This window comes from Mustelus asterias, chromosome 10, assembly GCF_964213995.1.
Source record: "Mustelus asterias chromosome 10, sMusAst1.hap1.1, whole genome shotgun sequence".
Classification (NCBI taxonomy): Eukaryota; Metazoa; Chordata; class Chondrichthyes; order Carcharhiniformes; family Triakidae; genus Mustelus; species Mustelus asterias.
Window position 1 is genome coordinate 45,668,056 of NC_135810.1, and position 19,970 is coordinate 45,688,025.

At 39.9% G+C, this 19,970-nt stretch overlaps 1 protein-coding gene across 2 annotated transcripts in view; it reads left to right on the forward strand.

Moving 5' to 3' along the window:
- The window catches only part of sugt1 (SGT1 homolog, MIS12 kinetochore complex assembly cochaperone), a 152,089-nt gene extending 136,919 nt beyond the window's left edge, over positions 1-15,170 (forward strand). For both annotated transcript variants that reach the window (XM_078221689.1, XM_078221688.1), the window contains exons 11-13: positions 119-203; positions 12,220-12,401; positions 14,830-15,170. In XM_078221689.1, coding sequence (XP_078077815.1) covers positions 119-203; positions 12,220-12,401; positions 14,830-14,931 — 369 coding nt within the window. In that variant the 3' untranslated portion in view covers positions 14,932-15,170. The remainder of the gene's footprint in view (positions 1-118; positions 204-12,219; positions 12,402-14,829) is intronic.
- The last annotated feature ends 4,800 nt before the right edge of the window (positions 15,171-19,970 follow it).

Consider the following 19,970-nt stretch of genomic DNA (forward strand, 5'->3'; position numbering starts at 1 on the left):
TTATTCTATAAATGGAGTCTATACCTCCGTTACAAAGTAAGAAACACCAATCCAAAGGTAAAAATTAATGCATCAAACTGTATTTCTTGTTTTTTTAAAAAAAATGTTTCTTTTGTAGATTGAAATGAAACTAAAGAAAACTGAAGCCATTCGATGGGAAAAGCTGGAAGGCGCCCTTCCAGATGCAAAGCACTTTGTACCAGGTAAGAATTTGCCACAGTAGTTATACACCATATTCTGTAAACAAGTGATTGTTTCGGCTGAGAGAGAAATTCAGATTAATGTATTTCCAGTGTTTTTCCTAAGAATAGGCAAATGCCAGTAATGTTCATCCAATAACCTATTTCAATTCTTCCTAATGTGAAAACTTTATAATTAACAATTACCTTTTTATTTGGATACCATTTGGAAGCAGTAGATGGAAAATTACAACTTAACCTTTGTCTTTAATCAATAAACATTTAAATTTACATAGAGTTGCAGTGAAAATCAGCTCGAATAATCTGCACATCTTTTTCCATTTTTCATTATCTAATTTATTATCCAGAAGACCAATGGTTTCTTATCCATTCAATCTCCTTGTATAATTAGGATGTTGTTATGCCGCAACGGAGATTACATGAGGACACTTTTTTTTAACATATACATAACTTGTACAATAAAGTACTCCCCTCCATCCTCTTCTCTTGCAATTATGTTTATGATGCCTCATTGACTTTCTTTTTATTGTTCCAATCCTGCTGGAGAATGTTAACATTTAAAGAAACATTGCAACTTGAACACTGTGATTAAGCAAGAACAAACTCTATTGTATATGAAGAGAAAGTAGGCACCACTAACTCAACACTAAAGCTTATAAAGCTTTATATGCTCTAAATTTAGTTCTCCTTTTCGCTTCTCTCATACATAATAAAAATCTTGAAGGTTTGTTCACTTTTCCTGGAACCAACCACAGGTATATCATAGTCCTCTGGAATTCACTTTAATTCTCCTCAGTGTTCCAGCTGTACTCCAGGGTGCGAAATTTCATGGGGGTTCTTTCATTTACTGTTGTTAAGCAATCCTCCAAATTCAGTTCAGAACCTCAACTGCAAAGTTCTCAGCTCAAACTTGAGCTTTGCTGCATTCTCCAAGCTAACTGCTTTCTGCCACAACACTAACTCACTTTCATTTTGAAGACCATTGTGACTTCTGGCTAAACATATCTTCCAGTTTTCCCACTCTCAAATTCCAAATAGAGTTCAAGCTCCACCCACATTCCTCATGGTAAACAAGAAAGTGAATAATTTATCTGCTTTAGTGCAAGCCTGACTAATATCCAATTTGGCTCCCCCAACTCAGTGAGCTGCAGCCTACACCAATCCAAAATACCTTATATGAGAAACACCCAGCTAAATTAGGCAAAGGAATCTTTAACCCCTACAGCCATCTCTGTTGCAACATGGCTTACTTTGGGATGTGCTCAAACAGAAATATAAACTAATTATTTCACCTTCAGCACAATTCTTTGATTCAGTAACCATGTGAACAACCTATATAGTTTTATGACCCTTTCTCTAAACCTTCTGTCCCTACCAAGGGATTCCCTTGTTGGTCAATTGCGTTTAACTTATTTTCATCTGGGAACTACATACTTAGGTTCTGTTATAGGCTCTACGATAAGTCATCCATTGTTTTAAGTTTTTATACTTCTACTGCTAGCCTCATAAGATAAACACAGGTTTCTGTTCACTGTAATTGACTCAAACTTAGTATATGTTTGATTCACATATACTAATTGCTTAGAGGTTTCCAGCATAGAAAGAGGCGCTTCGGCCCAACTTGTCCATGCTGCCCAGTTTTTAACCACTAAGCCAGTCCCAATTGCCTGCATTTGGCCCATATCCCTCTATACCCATGTAATTGTCTAACTGCTTTTTAAAAGCCAAAATTGTACCCGCCTCTACTACTGCCCCTGGTAGCTTGTTCCAGACACTTACCACACTCTGTGTGAAAAAATTGCCCCTCTGGATCCTTATGTATCTCTCCCCTCTCACCTTAAACCTATGCCCACTAGTTTTAGACTCCCCTACCTTTGGGAAAAGATGTTGACTATGCCTCTCACTATTTTATAGACCTCTGAGTTCACCCCAAAGCCTCCTCCGCTCCAGGGAAAAAGATCCCAGTCTATCCAGCCTCTCCTTATAGATCAACCATCAAATCCCGATACCATCGTAATCTTTTCTGCACTCTTTCTAGTTTAATAATATCCTTTTTATAATAGGGTGACCATAACCGTACACAGTATTCCAAGTGTGGCCTTACCAATGTCTTGTGCAACTTCAACAAGATGTCCCAATTCCTGTATTCGATGTTCTGACCAATGAAACCAAGCATGCCGAATGCTGCCTTCACCAAAGTATTTCATTAATCTTGCATTTAAACACTTTAATTCCTAAAACTAAATGTTATGTTTTAAAACATTAAAAATGAACTAGATATTCACAATATTATCATATCCTAGCAGCAAATCTGTTGTCTTCCACATCAAAAAACATTCACACTTTATATGCTCAAGAATGTAAACTAATTCACTGCAGTTTAGAATTTTTCTTTGCTCCAGAGTTCTTCTCGCATTCTTTGCAGTAATATCCAAAATAGCAATGAATATGAAATAGCATGGCACTAGCTTCAGTCAACTTTTCTCAGCTGCTGCCTCTTGACCTTCAAATACCTGTCAATCATCTTAGCTCCAGAACAGCATTGCAGACATTCCTCAGGGTAGTGTCCTAGGCCCAACCATCTTCAGCTGCTTCATCAATGACCTTTCTTCCGTCAGAAGTGGGGATGTTTGCAGATGACTGCACAATGTACAACACCATTCATGACAGTCCATGTCCAAATGCAGCAAGACCAACCTTGTTTTTGGTGCTAAAGTTTTAAAATGGGACTTGAATCTAGAACCTTGTGACTCAGAGGTAGGATTGTTCCCACTGGTAGAGCATATGAATTCTAGGCATGAGTGTCAGCTATGGATCAGTTAGGAAGACTCTCCTGAGTCATACGGTTCTGAGTTTAAGTTCCATTTCAGGGTTTGAATTCAAAAATCAAAGCTGATGAGACGTTATACCGAAGCTCTATCTGATTGATCAGCTGGATGTAAAAGACCCATTGACACTATTTTAAAGGTTATCTACCGTGACTTGACAAATATTTATTCCTTAATCAACATCTTAAAAACAGATTATCTGGTCATTATTACCTTGCCGTTTGCGATGTGCAACTTCGTTGCTGTGTTCCGACATTGCAACTACAAAAGTACTTAATTGGCTGTAAAGAAATTTGGGACATCTGATGGTCATAAAAGATACTATACTCTTGTACTTTTTTCAAATTGATAAATCAAGAGTCCGTTATTTCATTCCAGGATGCTAGCCAGGGTGCACAGGGTTGTTAAATAAATTGAGATCGCGCATATTGTAGTCAGGACAGTTATATTCACAATACAAGATGAAAAGTCTGGAAGAATATATTCCTGGGAGATAGTTGGTAGGCTTGCTGGCAAATCCCTGTATGTATAAATGTCGCAAACACTGACTCATCTTCCTGGGATTTAGGAAAGAAAGAAGAACCTTTTAGTAAGGATGTAGTCAGTTTGAAGAAGATATGGGGAGACACAATCTAGCTGCAGACTTGGGAGCTAAAAATGCAGTATATCAGGTTTAATGGTGATGGAAAGAAAAGTATGCTGAAAACAAATAAGTCAATCCATGAAAATAGCAAGTAATTTGACCTATATTCTTCTCCACCATCCCCATTTTTTGACGAGCAAGGTTAAATTAAATTTCTCTGATTCTTGCTCTCTCTGCTTACTTGCTGTATAGAAAATAAGCTTAATGACCTCATCTCACCCAGTGTTATTTCAAACCAGTTTGGAATGATTTGAAAGTACGTGTTAAATGTGCAGTATCTAATCAGACTACCCGCAGATTCTATTATCCGTAGTTTCTATTATCAAATAATTAGATATGGCACAGTATGAGTAGAGACTGAATGCATGACTTTCAGACTCCTTATGGATATGATGAGCGCTGCTGTACTTGAAAGAATATCTAAATCTGACTCTAAATGTCCCATAATTGGTGGAAGGTACCTGATGTGCATTGCAGATAAAGGCAAATTTTTAAAGTTTGAAATCCAGCAAGTGTTTTTTTAAAAAAAAATAAAGTTAATTAGATTAAAAAACAGAAATTGAGTAATTGTCATTGACAGCCGTGGAAAAACATAGAAAGATCGTAGAAACCCTACAGTGCAGAAAGAGGCCATTTGGCCCATCGAGTCTGCACCGACCACAATCCCACCCAGGCCCTACCCCCTTATCCCTACATATTTACCAGTTAATCCCTCTAACCTACGCATCTCAGATCACTAAGGGGCAATTTCAGCATAGCCAATCAACCTAACCCACACATCTTTGGACTGTGGGAGGAAACCGGAGCACCCGGAGGAAACGCACGCAGACACGAGGAGAATGTGCAAACTCCACACAGACAGTGACCCAAGCCGGGAATCGAACCCAGGTCCCTGGAGCTGCGAAGCAGCAGTGCTAACCACTGTGCTACCATGCCACCCATGACACATCTCCATGACAAAGGAGGAAGTGAGGAAAAGATTAGACATGTTAGAAATTGGAGGCTGAAAAAGGACCCAAAGAGCTGGAACTAGGTGGAACAACAAACAGCGGGAATAATTAAATGGTGATGTTGATAGTGGAGGATTCAGTGCTCATGCTGCTGAATGAAGGTTAAGCGATTATTAGATTCTCTCTTGTTGGAGAAGGTCATTGCCTGGTGCTTCTGTGGCAAATGTTACTTGCCACCTAGATCTTGCTGTATATTGACATGGATTGCTTCTGTGTCTGAGGAGTTACAAATAGCATATTCATCATCATAAACTGAACACTGCAATCATCAGTTAACATCCCCACTTCTGACCTTATAATGGAGGAAAGTTCACGAATGGAGAATGATTCATGGATGGAGCAGCAGAATTGTTGAAAAAAATTGGCAAGGAAAGATAAATTACCCCTCCCGTAGATGAACCCCTAATTTGTGGAGCTGCTAAGCCCACCCTGGATGAAGCCTGAATGGGGGAGTCGAGCAGAAATTTGTAGACAGCGTGATTGGATATTTTAAATATAGCAAACCATTGCCGGTCTCTTAGAAATATTATGACATAAGCTGGGAGGTTTCATGAGTCCTAAAGTATGAGATGTCCAATTATGCATTGACTTCAATGTCAATGAATTTGTCCCTGTATCTTCACCAGGTCATTAAATTGAAGATATTGGAAACTCTTTCACAACCATACATGACTACCCGGTGAAGGGAATGCCACTTTGTGAAGGGCAAGGATGTCCCAATTTGAATGACTAATTGGTTACAGTTTGGCTAGAATAATTCCATTTTCTTTTGTCCATGAGTTAAGATTTTTTAATAGGAAATGGCACTGATAAATAAAGGTTTAGCTATCAAACTAGGCCTGGATAATATCTGCTCAAGGGATAAATATAGGAGAACATGCCATGCACCATCTGGATATGGGAAGCTCATCATTGGGTACAACAGCATCTACTTCCGATCCTGAGAACAAGCTGGAGATGCAACCTGAACTGACCCCAGGATGAAATAGATAATTTTGTGCCTGGCAGCCAGCCATCACAGGCATACCTTACCACATACTACATGGAACCTGAGTTAGTGTAAGGATTCAGAGTGGCTTAGCAAGTATATGCCTTTCCATAATTTCCATGCAAATCGTAGACTCTTAAAATGCAGGAGATTGTCATTGCACAGTGTATGTATGATTGTCATTGTTTAACGCCCCAAGCAGTCCTTCTGCACGAGCAGTTTACATGTCCTCTGATTTATGCTGTAATCATTGTTCTTGGTGCAGTCTATTCTATACTGGGTAGACCAAATGCAGATTGGATCAACGCTTTGCTGAACACCTGGTGCACCACTTTCACCCTCCTCTTTCTCATCCCAACTTTGTACACTGGTCCAGCAAAGTTCAGTATAAGCTTCAGGAACAATATCTCCTTATTTTCGAAAGCAAACTACAACATCCCCCTCCCCCAACCACTGATGTAAACATCGCCATTAGTGACTTCGAATGCTCCAACTTGACTTTTGCATCTAGCATTTTCTCAAAATTCCCTCATTCTTTTATATCAAGACATCCTTTGTTTCTTTCATGTATTTTGTGTGTTCAAATCCTCGTATATTACATGAGAGAGATAATCCCTCACCGCCATTGCTCTGGACCCCTCCACTGTCTCTGATTTGTCATGCTGTATATCTGATGTCCAGTGTTGGTTGTAATGCAAAAATGCCCTCCAACTAAATATTGGGAAAAGCAATGCCATAGTTTTCAGTCCCTTCCATAAGCTATATTTCCTAGCCACCAACTCTATCCCCTCGCTTTTACCCAGAGGCTGAGCAGACCACAGGAGTCCTATGTTACCCTATGCTGTTGTTACAACTCTATAGCCCCTCCATGACTAAAACTGTCTACTTCCACCCCATGTAACATTGCCTATCTCTCTGCCTTGCCTCTGCTCACCTACTGCAACCATCATCCATTTGTTACTCTGGACTCAACTATTCCAGTGCTCTCCTGAGAAATCAGCCTCCCACCTTGCGCTTTTTGTAAACCTGAGTTAAACCAAAACTGCTGCCTGTATTCCGACTCTCACCAAGCCCATTTCACATTGGCTCCCACCTTTCAATGGCTCTTAGATTTATCATCATCATCATTTCTATTACACCTTGCAGCCTTTGACCCTCAAACCTCTGCGTGCCTCCAATTCTGGGGTCTTGCACAGCTCATCACAATTCAACATACGCCATTGATCACTATGCCTTCAGCTCCTTAGCCACCAAGCTGCAAGCTTTCCTTTGTAAACCTCTCTAATTCTCTATTTCCCGCAACCTTTGAAATACTCTTAACAGCTAGCTCTTTGACAAAAAATTAGGTGCCACAAGACTGTGATGCTAAACCATAGAAGCAGCATATGATAGAGCTAAGTGATCCCACAACCAAGGGGTCAGATCAAAGCTCTGCAGTCCAACTGCATCCAGTTGTAAAAGTTACTGGCAATTAAAGAACTTACTGGAGAAGGAAGCTCCAAATATATCACTATTCTCAATGTTGGGAGGGAAAACAAGAGACAAGGCTGAAGCATATCTTCAACCAGAAAGAGCAAACAAGTGGTCTATCCTGTGATCCCCAACATCACAGTTGCTAATCTTCAGACAATTATATCAAAAGATGGCTGAAGGCACAGGATATTGCGCCTCATTCTTCAAAACTCTCGAGAATTCAGGGTCAGTTTTTTCAATTTCTCTTCCTAGGACAGTCCCATCAGCTTAGAAAAAAAGTCTGGTGAACTATTTTTGTACTACCTCTGACAGTAATATCCTTCCTAAGGTAAGGAGATCAAACCTGCACACAGTACTCTAGGTGCCGTATAATCAAGGTTCTATACAATTGAAGCAAGATGTTGCTGCTCCTATATGCAAATCCTCTAGTGATAAAGGCTAACCTGTTATTAGCCTTCCTAATTGCTTGCTGTACCTGCATGTTAGCTTTCGATGACTTATTAATAAGGACACCCAGGTCCCTTTTGTACATCTCCACTTTCTAATCTTGCACCATTTAAGAAATGGTGTTCTTCTACCAAAGTGAATAATCTTGCATTATATTCCATCTACCATGTTCTTGCCCACTCACTAATAAGTTTATCCAAATCCCCTTGAACTGCTTTGCATCTTCCTCACAACACATTCCCACCTAGCTTTGGGTCATCCATGAACTTGGAAACATTACATTTGGTCCCCACATTCAAATCATTGATGTATGTTGCAAACAGCTGGAGCCCAAATACTGATCCTGGCTGTACCTCCTATTCACAGCCTGCCAGCTTGAGAGTGACCCATTTACCTAATCAATGCCAGTGTACTTCCTCCGAGCCCATGTGCTTTAATTTTGCTAACCAGACTCCTGTGGGGGACTTTATCGACAGCCCTCTGAAAATCCAAGTACACTACATCCACCAACTTCCCCTTTATCAATCAGATGATGAGATGCTGTTCCTCCAGTTTGCATTGGGCTTGACCGGAACATTGCAGCAGGCCAAAGACGGGAATGTGGTCATGGGAGCAAGCTAGTAAGTTAAAATTGTACAGTCGGAGCCATGCTTGTGGACTGAACTAAGGTGTTCCTCAAAGCAATCACTTCATCTTCCGATTAGGCATTACAAAGCCTTTTGGATTTAACATTAAGTTCAACAACTTCAGCCCATGAATTCTCCTCTGTTTTTTTTCCCAACCTCTCCCCTCACAGGGCCATCTGTAATTTGTCTTGCTTTCACGGAATGCTGACCCTTCTGCTATTAACATATTCTGCAACCTTATCTTTATGCCATTATTAGCACTTTCTTTAGTCTATTTGCCCATGGCATCTTTGTCAATCTCCCCTGAGCTCCCATCCGTCCCTGACCTTCTAACCTGCTCTGCCTTCTCCACATCCCCCATCCCCCGCACGCACACTCTATAATCCATCACATTTCTACCCCTCTTCATCTCTGAAGAAGAGTCATACACACTCGATACATTAACTATTTCTCTACAGATGCTGCTATACATGCTGAGATTTTTCAGAATTGCTTGTTTTTATTTCAGATTTCAAGCACTGCGCAGTATGTTGCTTCTAAAGTTAGCCAAGTGTCCATTTATCACATTCTTTATAAACAGCTTCCAGCATTTCCCTACTACTGATATAAGGCTAACAGGTCTGTAGCTCCCTGTTTTCTCCCTCTCTAATTACATGTTGGGGTGAAAATTACTACCTTCCAATCTGCAGGAACCATTCCGGAATCTATGGCATTTTGGAAGAACACCAATATATCCACCATCTCCCTAGATACGTCTCTCAAAACTCTGAAATGTAGAATATCAGGTTCCAAGGACTTATCAACTTCAGTTCCATTGATTTCCCAAATAAAACTTTCTTACTAATATCATTCAGTTCTTCATACTTCCTACTCCCTTGAATTTCTAATTCTGCGAGATTTCTTGTCACAGCAGTACTATCAAACAGTACATACACAGCAAGAAGCTGCTCACCGATGCTTAGCTTGAGTTCCTCCAGGGCCACTTGACTCCCTACCTCATTACAGCCTGGTCCAAACATGGACCAAAGAACTGAATTCAGAGATGAGGTGAGAATGAGGTGTCAAGGAGCCATTGCAAAATTGGAAGTCAATGGGAAAATTAGCAAAACGCTCCACTGATTGGAGTTGTACCTAATAAGACCATAAGACCATAAGACATAGGAGCGGAAGTAAGGCCATTCGGCCCATCGAGTCCACTCCACCATTCAATCATGGTTGATTTCAACTCCATTTACCCGCTCTCTCCCCATAGCCCTTAATTCCTCGAGAAATCAAGAATTTATCAATACAAAGGAAGACAGTTGTAGTTGTTGAAGGTCGATCGTCTCCATCCCAGGACATTGTTGTACGGATTTTTTAGGGTAATGTCCTATGACCATTCTTCCACCTGCTTCATCAATGATTTTCCTTCCATCATAAGCCCAGAAGTGGGGATGTTCAAGGATGATTGCACAATGTTCAGTCACACTCACAACTTCTCAAATACTGAAGACATCCATTTCGATATGCAGCAAGATCTGATAAGTGGCAACCACTTAGCCATCTTCTGTTGACATGCGATGGCTTCACCATCGCTGAATCCCCCACTATCAATATTCTTGGGGTAACTATTAATAAAACTAGACCAATCATAAATAATGTAGCCGCTAGAGCAGACCAGAGGCTAGAAATTCTGTGCTGGGTAACTGACTTGAATCCCTGAAGTCTACTCACAGGCACAAGTAAGAAGTAGGGTGGAGCTTGCCTAAATGAGTGTAGCTTCAACAAAACTCAGGAAGCACAACATTATCCAAAAATTATCAGCCAGGTTCATCGGTACCCTGTCCATCGCCTTCAACGTTCACAGGCCCAAATACTGGCATACAGTGTCAGCAATGTGTACCATCTTCAAGATGCACTGCAGCAAATCGCCAAGCCTCCTGCAATAGCACCTTCTCAATCTGCCATCAGTATCACTTAAAAGTAAAATGACAGCAGACACATGGGAACACCATGCATGTTCTACTCTAAACCATACACCAGTCTGGCTTGAAAATATTGTTATAATTCAGGTCAGAAACTCCAGTGTTTTATGAAGCCTGCCTGGATCATAAGTTTTGCACTTTAAACGTGGCCAGGATAAGCATGATATGTTTTACCTCAGGTATGATTCAATTGACCCACTCGGGAACTTTTATCAAACAAAGTTTATTTAAGAATAAAGTTGACGTGTATGGAAAGAAAATTAGCAATAACTTTTATCAATTACAAACAAAACAATCACAATAACGTATAACCCGTAACAAATATATCTAAATGTTCCAATCAAACAAAACTCCCTTAGACAAAAAAACCCTTTCCACAGGTTTAACACGCAAAGACTAATGCTCACGTGATACTGGGACTGACTCCTTTGGATGAATGCTGCAGTTCTCTTGAGGCACATACAGACAAGCTGGGAGTCGGAACAGCTTCCCAGAACACCAGGGAGAGATTCTGGTCAAGCCAACAGCAGCAGATTCTCTACTCCAGGAAGGCAAGAAGAGAGAAACACACAGAAGAAGAGAAGGCAAGAGAGGAACACTTCTTTTCAGCTTGATGTCCCTTCTAAACTAAAACTGCTGCCAGCCAAACAGAAAAAAAGAAGCCTTCAAGTCACTAGGAAGGAAAAGAACTGTCCAAAACGCTTCCTCCTTAACAATGCAGAGTCATAAAAGATACTAGAGTAAAAATAAACAAACCCCATTTAAGTAACAATAAAAGGACTTCTGCATACAACTCAGCAACAAGGAGAGCTGCGGAGAATATGATTTTAAAAATATATCTCTTCAAGGTACACTAACATCACTATATTGATGTTTTTTTCACTGTTGCTGGGTCAAAATCCTGGAGCTCCCTTCCTAACTGCCCCAGGTGGACTGCGGTTTTCAAGAAGGTGGATCACAACCACCTTCTTGAGGGCAATTAGGAATGGACACCAAATGCTGAACTTGCCCGCAACAGATGCATCCCATAAAAGAATTTTTTAAAAATATTTAGGTCAACTAACTTGATTTCTTCTCTTGTGGTTTGGTGATGCATTTTGTTTAACAATGAGTATATACCTACTGTTTGTCAATCTTCCGTTATGGTTAATTGAAAGTATAGCTTTTTCACTCAATTAGTAGAATTTCAAAAAGTTTTTGCCACCTTAAAAATGAATACAGGAAACCGAAAGAGAGAATTTAAAGAGAATGATTTTGAAATTCCAAAATGTAAGTGGAGATGAATATTCAAATTGCTATAATACGATACAGTAATTGAAGAAAGTTAACACTGATGTTCATAGAAACCCTACAATGTAGAAGGAGGCCATTCAGCCCATCGAGTCTACACCGACCACAACCACCGACCCCCATATCCCTACATATTTACCCGCTAATCCCTCTAACCTACCCATCTCAAGACACTAAGGGGCAATTTTAGCACGGCCAATCAACCTAACCCGCACATCTTTGGACTGTGGGAGGAAACCGGAGCACCCGGAGGAAACCCACGCAGACACGAGGAGAATGTGCAAACTCCACACAGACAGTGACCCAAGCCGGGAATCGAACCCAGGTCCCTGGAGCTGTGAAGCAGCAGTGCTAACCACTGAGCTATCGTGCCGCCCATGTTTTAAGTTTTTTTAGAGTCTTGACATTAGAAAGTGGGTGATAAGGGATTGCAATTTATGTAAAATTGATTTGTGTTTTCGTGGTTAGGGGAACAATGAAGGTACGTACTTTCTTTCCAAAAATGTTAATGTTGGGGTTTCTTTGTCATACTGCATAATTTGTAACAAAAATGATGAGGCCAGACAGGTAGTTTGCTGAAGTTCCAGGCAGTCTTCAGTTAGTGCTGGCCTTCTCCCTAAGATTTCAATAAGGTAACCATTGTTGGACTTTTCTTTTGGATATATTTGTTGAAGATATCAATGTTCAAGTTATGCAGGTGGCTGAATGTTCTTATATTATGTCCTTTTAATTGATCTTATGGAATTCTAGTGCAGTCGCAGCAGTATCCATCCTCCTCTCACTGCACAAGGAATTGGGATAAACTAGTAATGGAAATTAAGCAGGAGGAGAATGATGAGAAACCTGAGGGAGATGCAGCTCTAAACCAACTATTTCAGAAAATTTATGCTGATGGGTCTGATGAAGTGAAGCGTGCTATGAATAAGTCATTTGTAAGTATTGCACCCTTCATTTGTTTTCTTGAATCTTTATTTCAATGGCCAAATCTTGGGAGCAATTTGTTCCTAGTTATTTTGCGCATTTCTTGCCAGGACTTCCAAATACAACACCCTGAGAAATGTGGAGCATAGTTGCTCCGAGGCTCCGTCCTTCATCGTGAAGGAGCATCGGGGAAGTCAACCCACACTTTTTTTACAGCATTTGGTGCTATATAATAAGTTGAAATATCCCAAAGACATTTTGACAAGGGAGAAAGTAAATTTGTGAGGTAAGAGGGTGAAGGGATATAGTGTCTTGGAGGAGATAGACAGGGGCATTAGAGGATGGGGGAGCAACAGCTGGGTTGAGGGGTGCGGTTGCTGAGGCGGTCAGTAATATAGTTACATACAAGTTAGAACTGCTTTTAATCCTAACTTCTTATGAGTACTATTCTGAAGTGAGTTGGAACCATCCAAAGTCTCTTGACTTTAACTCAAGAGTTTTGGAGGATTTCAGATACAAGATAAATGCCCAACAGAAGTTGAAACTTTGCAGGTAATTCCTGCGGAGTACTTGCATTTGGGTTTCTGAGACGTACCTCCAGAGAGAGAGAGAACATTTAGAGACTGAAAGGTCTGGGCCATTTAATAAATTTACATGTTGTATGATGTATCAGGAAGTAAAGCAAAACTTGTTAAATACATTATTGGAGTTTGCAACTTTGTTTTTACCTTGGTTTTGAGTCATTGGACCCTGCAAAATATTTTTGAAGTAATGGACTCTGTCAATACTCTTTTTGGTGATGTGATCTGTGTCACCAAGGCAACAATAAGGCTGATTTGCTCAATCAGGTACAGTTGGCAAACACAGGCAGTCTCGAGGAATTCTCATCAAAAAATCACTTGCTTGCCACCACTCTTTTTTAAATAAATGGTATATCATGGATTCCAGACATGTAGTGTCCTGACTGGTGTGCCATAAAAAATGTTATTCCTGGAGAGGTCACTTAATTTTAGAATCTGCCTTAATATGTATACATTCACAAAAACTAGACATTGTCCAATAGTGTCATTTGCCATTTTTGCTTCAGTTTACTCAATTGATCTTCGCTCAATATTATCCGCTCAGTTTCCAGACACAGAAAGTTCTAGTGTATAGTAAATAACAATGGCACCAATAATGTATTTATATTTTACTGTTTCTAGTTTTTGCAATGTGTTAATATTGCTGATGTATGATTCTACTTGATTTTTTTCTTCCATTTCTATTTTAAGCAGGGTTTCTCTAATTCACTGCAATTTGCTTTCCCTCATTTAAATGTATTTGTCCTGAATTTAAAACTCTTTTTGTTCTTTGCTAAAACTGGTTATATAATGGTCATTGTGATCATTGTTTCAAAACAATTGTCTACTCTTTTCATTATTTAATCTGCCATTATGACAGAATTCCTGTACTTTGTTTTTCTCTTGACTCTCTTGTCACCCACTAATCTGCCACCAGCCAACTCCTTGCAGCTACCTTCCCCACTTGGAATAAATGTCCAAATATGAAAACATGTTTGCTAAGTTATTGGCCACAGGGGGCACCTTAGCCTCCTTCCCCCTGCTTCTCACACCAGAATGGCATTAATTTTTGCCCTTCAACTTTCCAAAACTGCCTTTTGTCTAGTTCCTGTATTCCTCAAACTCATAACTTTGAACTTGACTGAATGTAGTTTAGAAGAATGAAAGGGGATGTCATAGAAACGTAAAATTCTAACGTGGTAGGTTTGGAAAGAATGTTCCTGATGTTGGGGAGTCCAGAACTAGAGGTCATAGTTTGAGGATAAGGGGTAAACCTTGTAGGACTGAGGTGAAGAGAAATTTCTTCACCCAGAGAGTAGTGATTCTGTGGAATTCACTACCATAGAAAGTAGTTGAAGCCAAAACATTATGTGATTCAAAAAGAAATTAGATATAGCTCTTGGGGCTAAATGGATCAAGGGATATTGGGGGAAGGGAGATTAGGATATTGAATGTGATGAGCAGCCATGATCAAAATGAATGGCGGAGCAGGCTTGAAGGTCCGAATGGCCTCTATTTTCTATGTTTCTGTGTAGCCAGGATACTTCCTGTAGATATTTGCTTTGGAAACTGAGACAATCCAGGAACTTCTCCATGCAGCAAAATTTGGACAATGCAGATTGTTGTAACCTAAATGTACTGTACACATAGTGCAAAAGTCCAAACAATGAATTCATGGTGATTGATATAATCTTTGAGGATCTGTCTTATGACTGTGATTAACCTGATGTAGAAAAAAGAAAATCCAACTGGATGCACTTCTTTGCACTATCATCATTCAATTGATATAACCATCAACAGCAATTTAGAAGAGGACACAAATGAACATTGTTGTCGTCTTAGGCTAAAAGCTAAAATTCACTTTTCTGTGTATTTTTAGACTGAATCTGGAGGTACCGTTCTGAGCACAAATTGGACCGAAGTGGGCAAAAACACAGTGGCTGTGAATCCTCCAGATGACATGGAGTGGAAGAAACTTTGATGTCTAACCTTAGTGCAGTGTTTGCCATGATTAATTCAACTTCCAAAGCAGCGTTTCTTTTGTTTCAACATTGATTATGTACTATGCCTTAGACTTGAATGATCTTTGCATGGATTTGATATATTCTTGAGTCTGAGATTAATGTTAAGGGAAGTTCAACATTTTTTTTTCACTTTTACATTTTTTGATGTTAAACTATCAGCAGTTTCCATCCATGGAATAAATTTGATATGCATACATATATGGTGTTTCTGCGTGTGTGAATAGTTTTATATCAATCCCTGCTTGCATAACCATCGATTTTACCCACACATTTGTACTCGTTATATTGAAGCAAAGTTTTGTAAAATATCATAGAAACATGTTACATCTAACATTGATGGGGATGGGGGAAAGGGCGAGGTGGCATTCTCTGCGCCCTGCGGCGGCGTGTTTCTCGGAGGTGGCCTGCTGTTGGCTGTCAATGGGATTCACATTGAATCCACCCCACACTGCCAGGAAACCCGTGGCGGGGGTTTGCAGTTGGCAGGACCAGAAGATCACGCCGACAGGAAGAGCCAGAAAATCCCGCCCATGATTTAATTCTCATGAGGCAGACTGGCATATAATTGCAATTGGCTTCACTTGTATTAATTTGAAATATTTGACAATATTTACAGTAAAATTTTGTCTGAACTGGTTAAGTAAATAATATGAAAATGTCAAGAGGGTAAACTTGCACTAACTTTTTCATCTTGCAATTGAATTGTTTCAGTTTTCCTATTCAGGGTTGGATTTTGTTAAATTAAGCTTTTTGCTTTGGTTCCTCATTTTGCTTTAGTTTCATCTTTGAGGCTTGATGGAGAAATGTAAATACATTGCCTATTTACTTCATATGTGTGTTTGTGTTTTTTCAAATGTTCACGCATCTAAATGTGCAAGATTAAGATCTGTCGGTTCTGTTTTTAACAGTCATAATGTAACATAGTAACTTAATTAAAATTTCCAATTGACGTGGTTCCTAACCTCAGCCAGAAGGGAGTTATGAGAATTTGGAAAAATTCCTTCTGAAACAAGAAAAATGATTATTAAATACTGCATTTTTTGCCTAATTTAAGAAGGTGCTGGACCAAGCCGTATACGATTTTTCTTAATTATCTGACATGTTCTTAATTTGGTGACAGTGTCTAAACATTTTTTTTCCTTGAACTACAAGATTTAGTTGTGTAGCAGTAGTATCAATACAGTGATGCCAGGTCAGCAGATATTCCAAGATTGTCTCCAGTCGAAACAAGAGAACTGTAATCATGTAGTATTTAACTAATTTAAAATTCAGTGAAATAGGGAATCAAAAACTCGTAAGTGACCATTTGAAAAATTGGCTACAGTTCAAGTAAGATTTTTAAAGAAACACACCAGTACAAAAATGGGTAATCATTATACTTCAGCCATCATTAGTTTTCCTTGTGTTTTGTTTTTTTAAATATCACAGTGCTGGTCAATAATGGCTATTTGAGGTTTGTCTGACAGTGATGAATGGAATGGGTGAGATATTTGCAAATATGTTGTATATAAGATTCTGCTACACAAAGGCATTCTCAGTGATTGATTTCTGTCATTCAAATTTAAAGAATCCACAGGGCACCTGAACAGTATAGGCAAGGAAGATTTAAAATTCAATTCTCTGATCAATGTTGAAATAGTTGATCTTGTTCAAGGTGGCAGGATCCAAGCACTCATGGCCAGCTAACAATCAATATTGAAACTCAGATTTGACAAGAGGCACTTGAGCAAGATATTGAACAGCCACTGATCCTCAAAAATAATAGCAGTAGCCAATAACCTAGAAACCATTTTTAAATGGGTAATTAAGATTTAACCTACTGCCCGTCCACACAATTTTGAAGCAATCATTTTTTAAATTTCCAGATTTCCCTTTTGAAAAAAAATGAAACTGCTGCATTATATTTGAATGTTTTCAGTGGTTTGTATCAGGCAATAGTGGCAGTAATTTTGATTTATTTTTAAAGTGTAGATTTTGTGCATGTTAATATACTAAAGAAATAGTAATTAACTTGAATACTCTAGTTGCATACATAATCCCAATTGAATATCAACTGTATTTCTATTTCACAGCAACTTAATATGATTAACTTTATAAAATTGTTACAATCTTGTTTGAGATAATTAGTGTTTAAAGAAACAATCAAATACCCAATGATCATAAGAGCTCGGAGCAGAAGTAAGGCATATGGCCCCTTGAGCCTGCTTCCCCATTCAATAAGATCATGGCTGATCTTTTCATGGACTTGGCTCCACTTAGCTGCCCACTTACCATAACCTTAATTCCTTTACTGTTCAAAGCTCCATCTATCTTTGTCTTAAAAATAGTCAATAAGGTAGCCTTAACTGCTTCACTGGGCAGGAAATTCTACAGATTCAAACCCGTTGGGTGAAGAAGTTCCTCCTCAACTCAGTCCTAAATCTGCTCTCCCTTATTTTGCCTCAAAATCTAGTTTCACTTGCCAGTGGAAACAACCTCCCTGCTTATATCTTATCTAGTCCCTTCATCATTGTATATGTTTCTATAAGATCCCCCCCCCCACTCCATTCTTCTGAATTCCAATGAGTATAGTCCCAGTCTACTCAGTCTCTCTTCATAAGCCAACCCTCTCAACTCCAAAATCAGCCCAGTGAATCTCCTCTGCATCCCCTCCAGTGCCAGTATATTCTTTCCCAAGTAAGGAGACCAAAACTGTACACAGTACTCCAGGTGTGGCCTCTCCAGTACCTTTATACAGCGGCAACATAACCCCCATGTTTTTAAATGCCATCCCTCTAGCATTGAAGGACAAAATTCCATTTGCCTTCTTAATTACCTTAATTCCATCTCCATATCATAATTACCTGCAAACCAACTTTTTGCGATTCATGCACAAGGACACCCAGGTCCCTCTGCACAGCAGCATGCTGCAATTTTTTACCATTTAAATAATAGTCCATTTTGCTTTTATTACTACCAAAGTGGATGACCTCACATTTATCAACATTGTACTCCATCTGCCAGACCCTTGCCCACTTAAACTAAATCAACTAAAATAAATTACATCCAGATTCTACAATTTAAAACAAAATAATTTTATAGAACAGTACAGCACAGAACAGGCCCTTCGGCCCACGATGTGCCGAGCTTTATCTGAAACCAAGATCCAGCTATCCCACTCCCTATCATCCTGGTGTGCTCCATGTGCCTATCCAATAACCGCTTAAATGTTCCTAAAGTGTCTGACTCCACTATCACTGCAGGCAGTCCATTCCACACCCCAACCACTCTCTGCGTAAAGAACCTACCTCTGATATCCTTCCTATATCTCCCACCATGAACCCTATAGTTATGTCCCCTTGTAATAGCTCCATCCACCCGAGGAAATAGTCTTTGAACGTTCACTCTATCCCCTTCATCATTTTATAAACCTCTATTAAGTCTCCCCTTGGCCTCCTCTGCTCCAGAGAGAACAGCCCTAGCTCCCTCAACCTTTCCTCATAAGACCTACCCTCCAAACCAGGCAGCATCCTGGTAAATCTCCTCTGCACTCTTTCCAGCGCTTCCACATCCTTCTTATAGTGAGGTGACCAGAACTGCACACACTATTCCAAATGTGGTCTCACCAAGGTCCTGTACAGTTGCAGCATAACCCCACGGCTCTTAAACCCCAACCCCCTGTTAATAAAAGCTAACACACTATAGGCCTTCTTCACAGCTCTATCCACTTGAGTGTCAACCTTTAGAGATCTGTGGATATGGACCCCAAGATCTCTCTGTTCCTCCACAGTCTTCAGAACCCTACCTTTGACCCTGTAATCCATATTTAAATTAGTCCTACCAAAATGAATCACCTCAAATTTATCAGGGTTAAACTCCATTTGCCATTTTTCAGCCCAGCTTTGCATCCTATCTGTCTCTTTGCAGCCTACAACAGCCCTCCACCTCATCCACTATTCCACCAGTCTTGGTGTCATCAGCAAATTTACTGATCCACCCTCAGCACCCTCCTCTAAGTCATTAATAAAAATCACAAAGAGCAGAGGACCAAGCACTGATCCCTGTGGCACTCTGCTAGCAACCTGCCTCCAATCCGAAAATTTTCCATCCACCACCACCCTCTGTCTTCGATCAGATAGCCAGTTACCGATCCAATCGGCCAACTTTCCCTCTATCCCTCACCTCCTCACTTTCATCATAAGCCGACCATAGTTATATACAAGGAACAAGTAAAACGGACACTAAATAAAGTCTTCAGTAAATATTTATACTTTACATCAAAAAATATATTAAAACACAGTCTCTCATATTTATGATTAAAATTCTCAGCTGAATCATCCCTTTTTCCTTATGACTTCCCCCAGAAAGTCTTTAGCTATTTATTAGGTTTTCGAAGGTTTATTCACTTCCTAAGACCAAACCAAAGTGGCACATTCGTGGGAATTCACTGTTTCTCCTCAACGTTCCTGCTATCTTAGATTTGGCATGCAATCTTATGAGAAAAATTCTAAGTGTCGAACAAGCGAGAAAATGGGAGTGAATGGCCCCTGTTTTTTTAGCGAACCATGAGTTGTGATCTTACAGTACTTAGTGCAATAAAAGAACCTCAATGCGATTCTCGCCACCATGGACCTTCTAGGCAAGTGACTTCCCCAAAGTGGCTGCAACTATATAACATTAACAATGGAGAGCTGCATATAAGTGTTAATGATGGATTCAGACAGTCATGCCAGGAAGATGACACTGAGAGATGACACTGCTGTAAGGTTCATGGAGGGAGAGCAGGGGCAGCAGCTGGTCACAGTGGAGGAGAGGAAGGATGTTTTCTTTCTTGGACAGGCAACAAACCAGGGGTTAGCCAGGCAACGAGACCTGGGAGGTGGCGATAGTCAATGCTGTTAAAGCGCTGGCAACCTCTTTGCTCTGGTGGGGTGGGGGGGAGACCTTGAGAGAGAGAGAATGACAGACAGTCCGTGAGGCTACGCTGCACCTGAGACAACCCCACTCCCTTGCACCC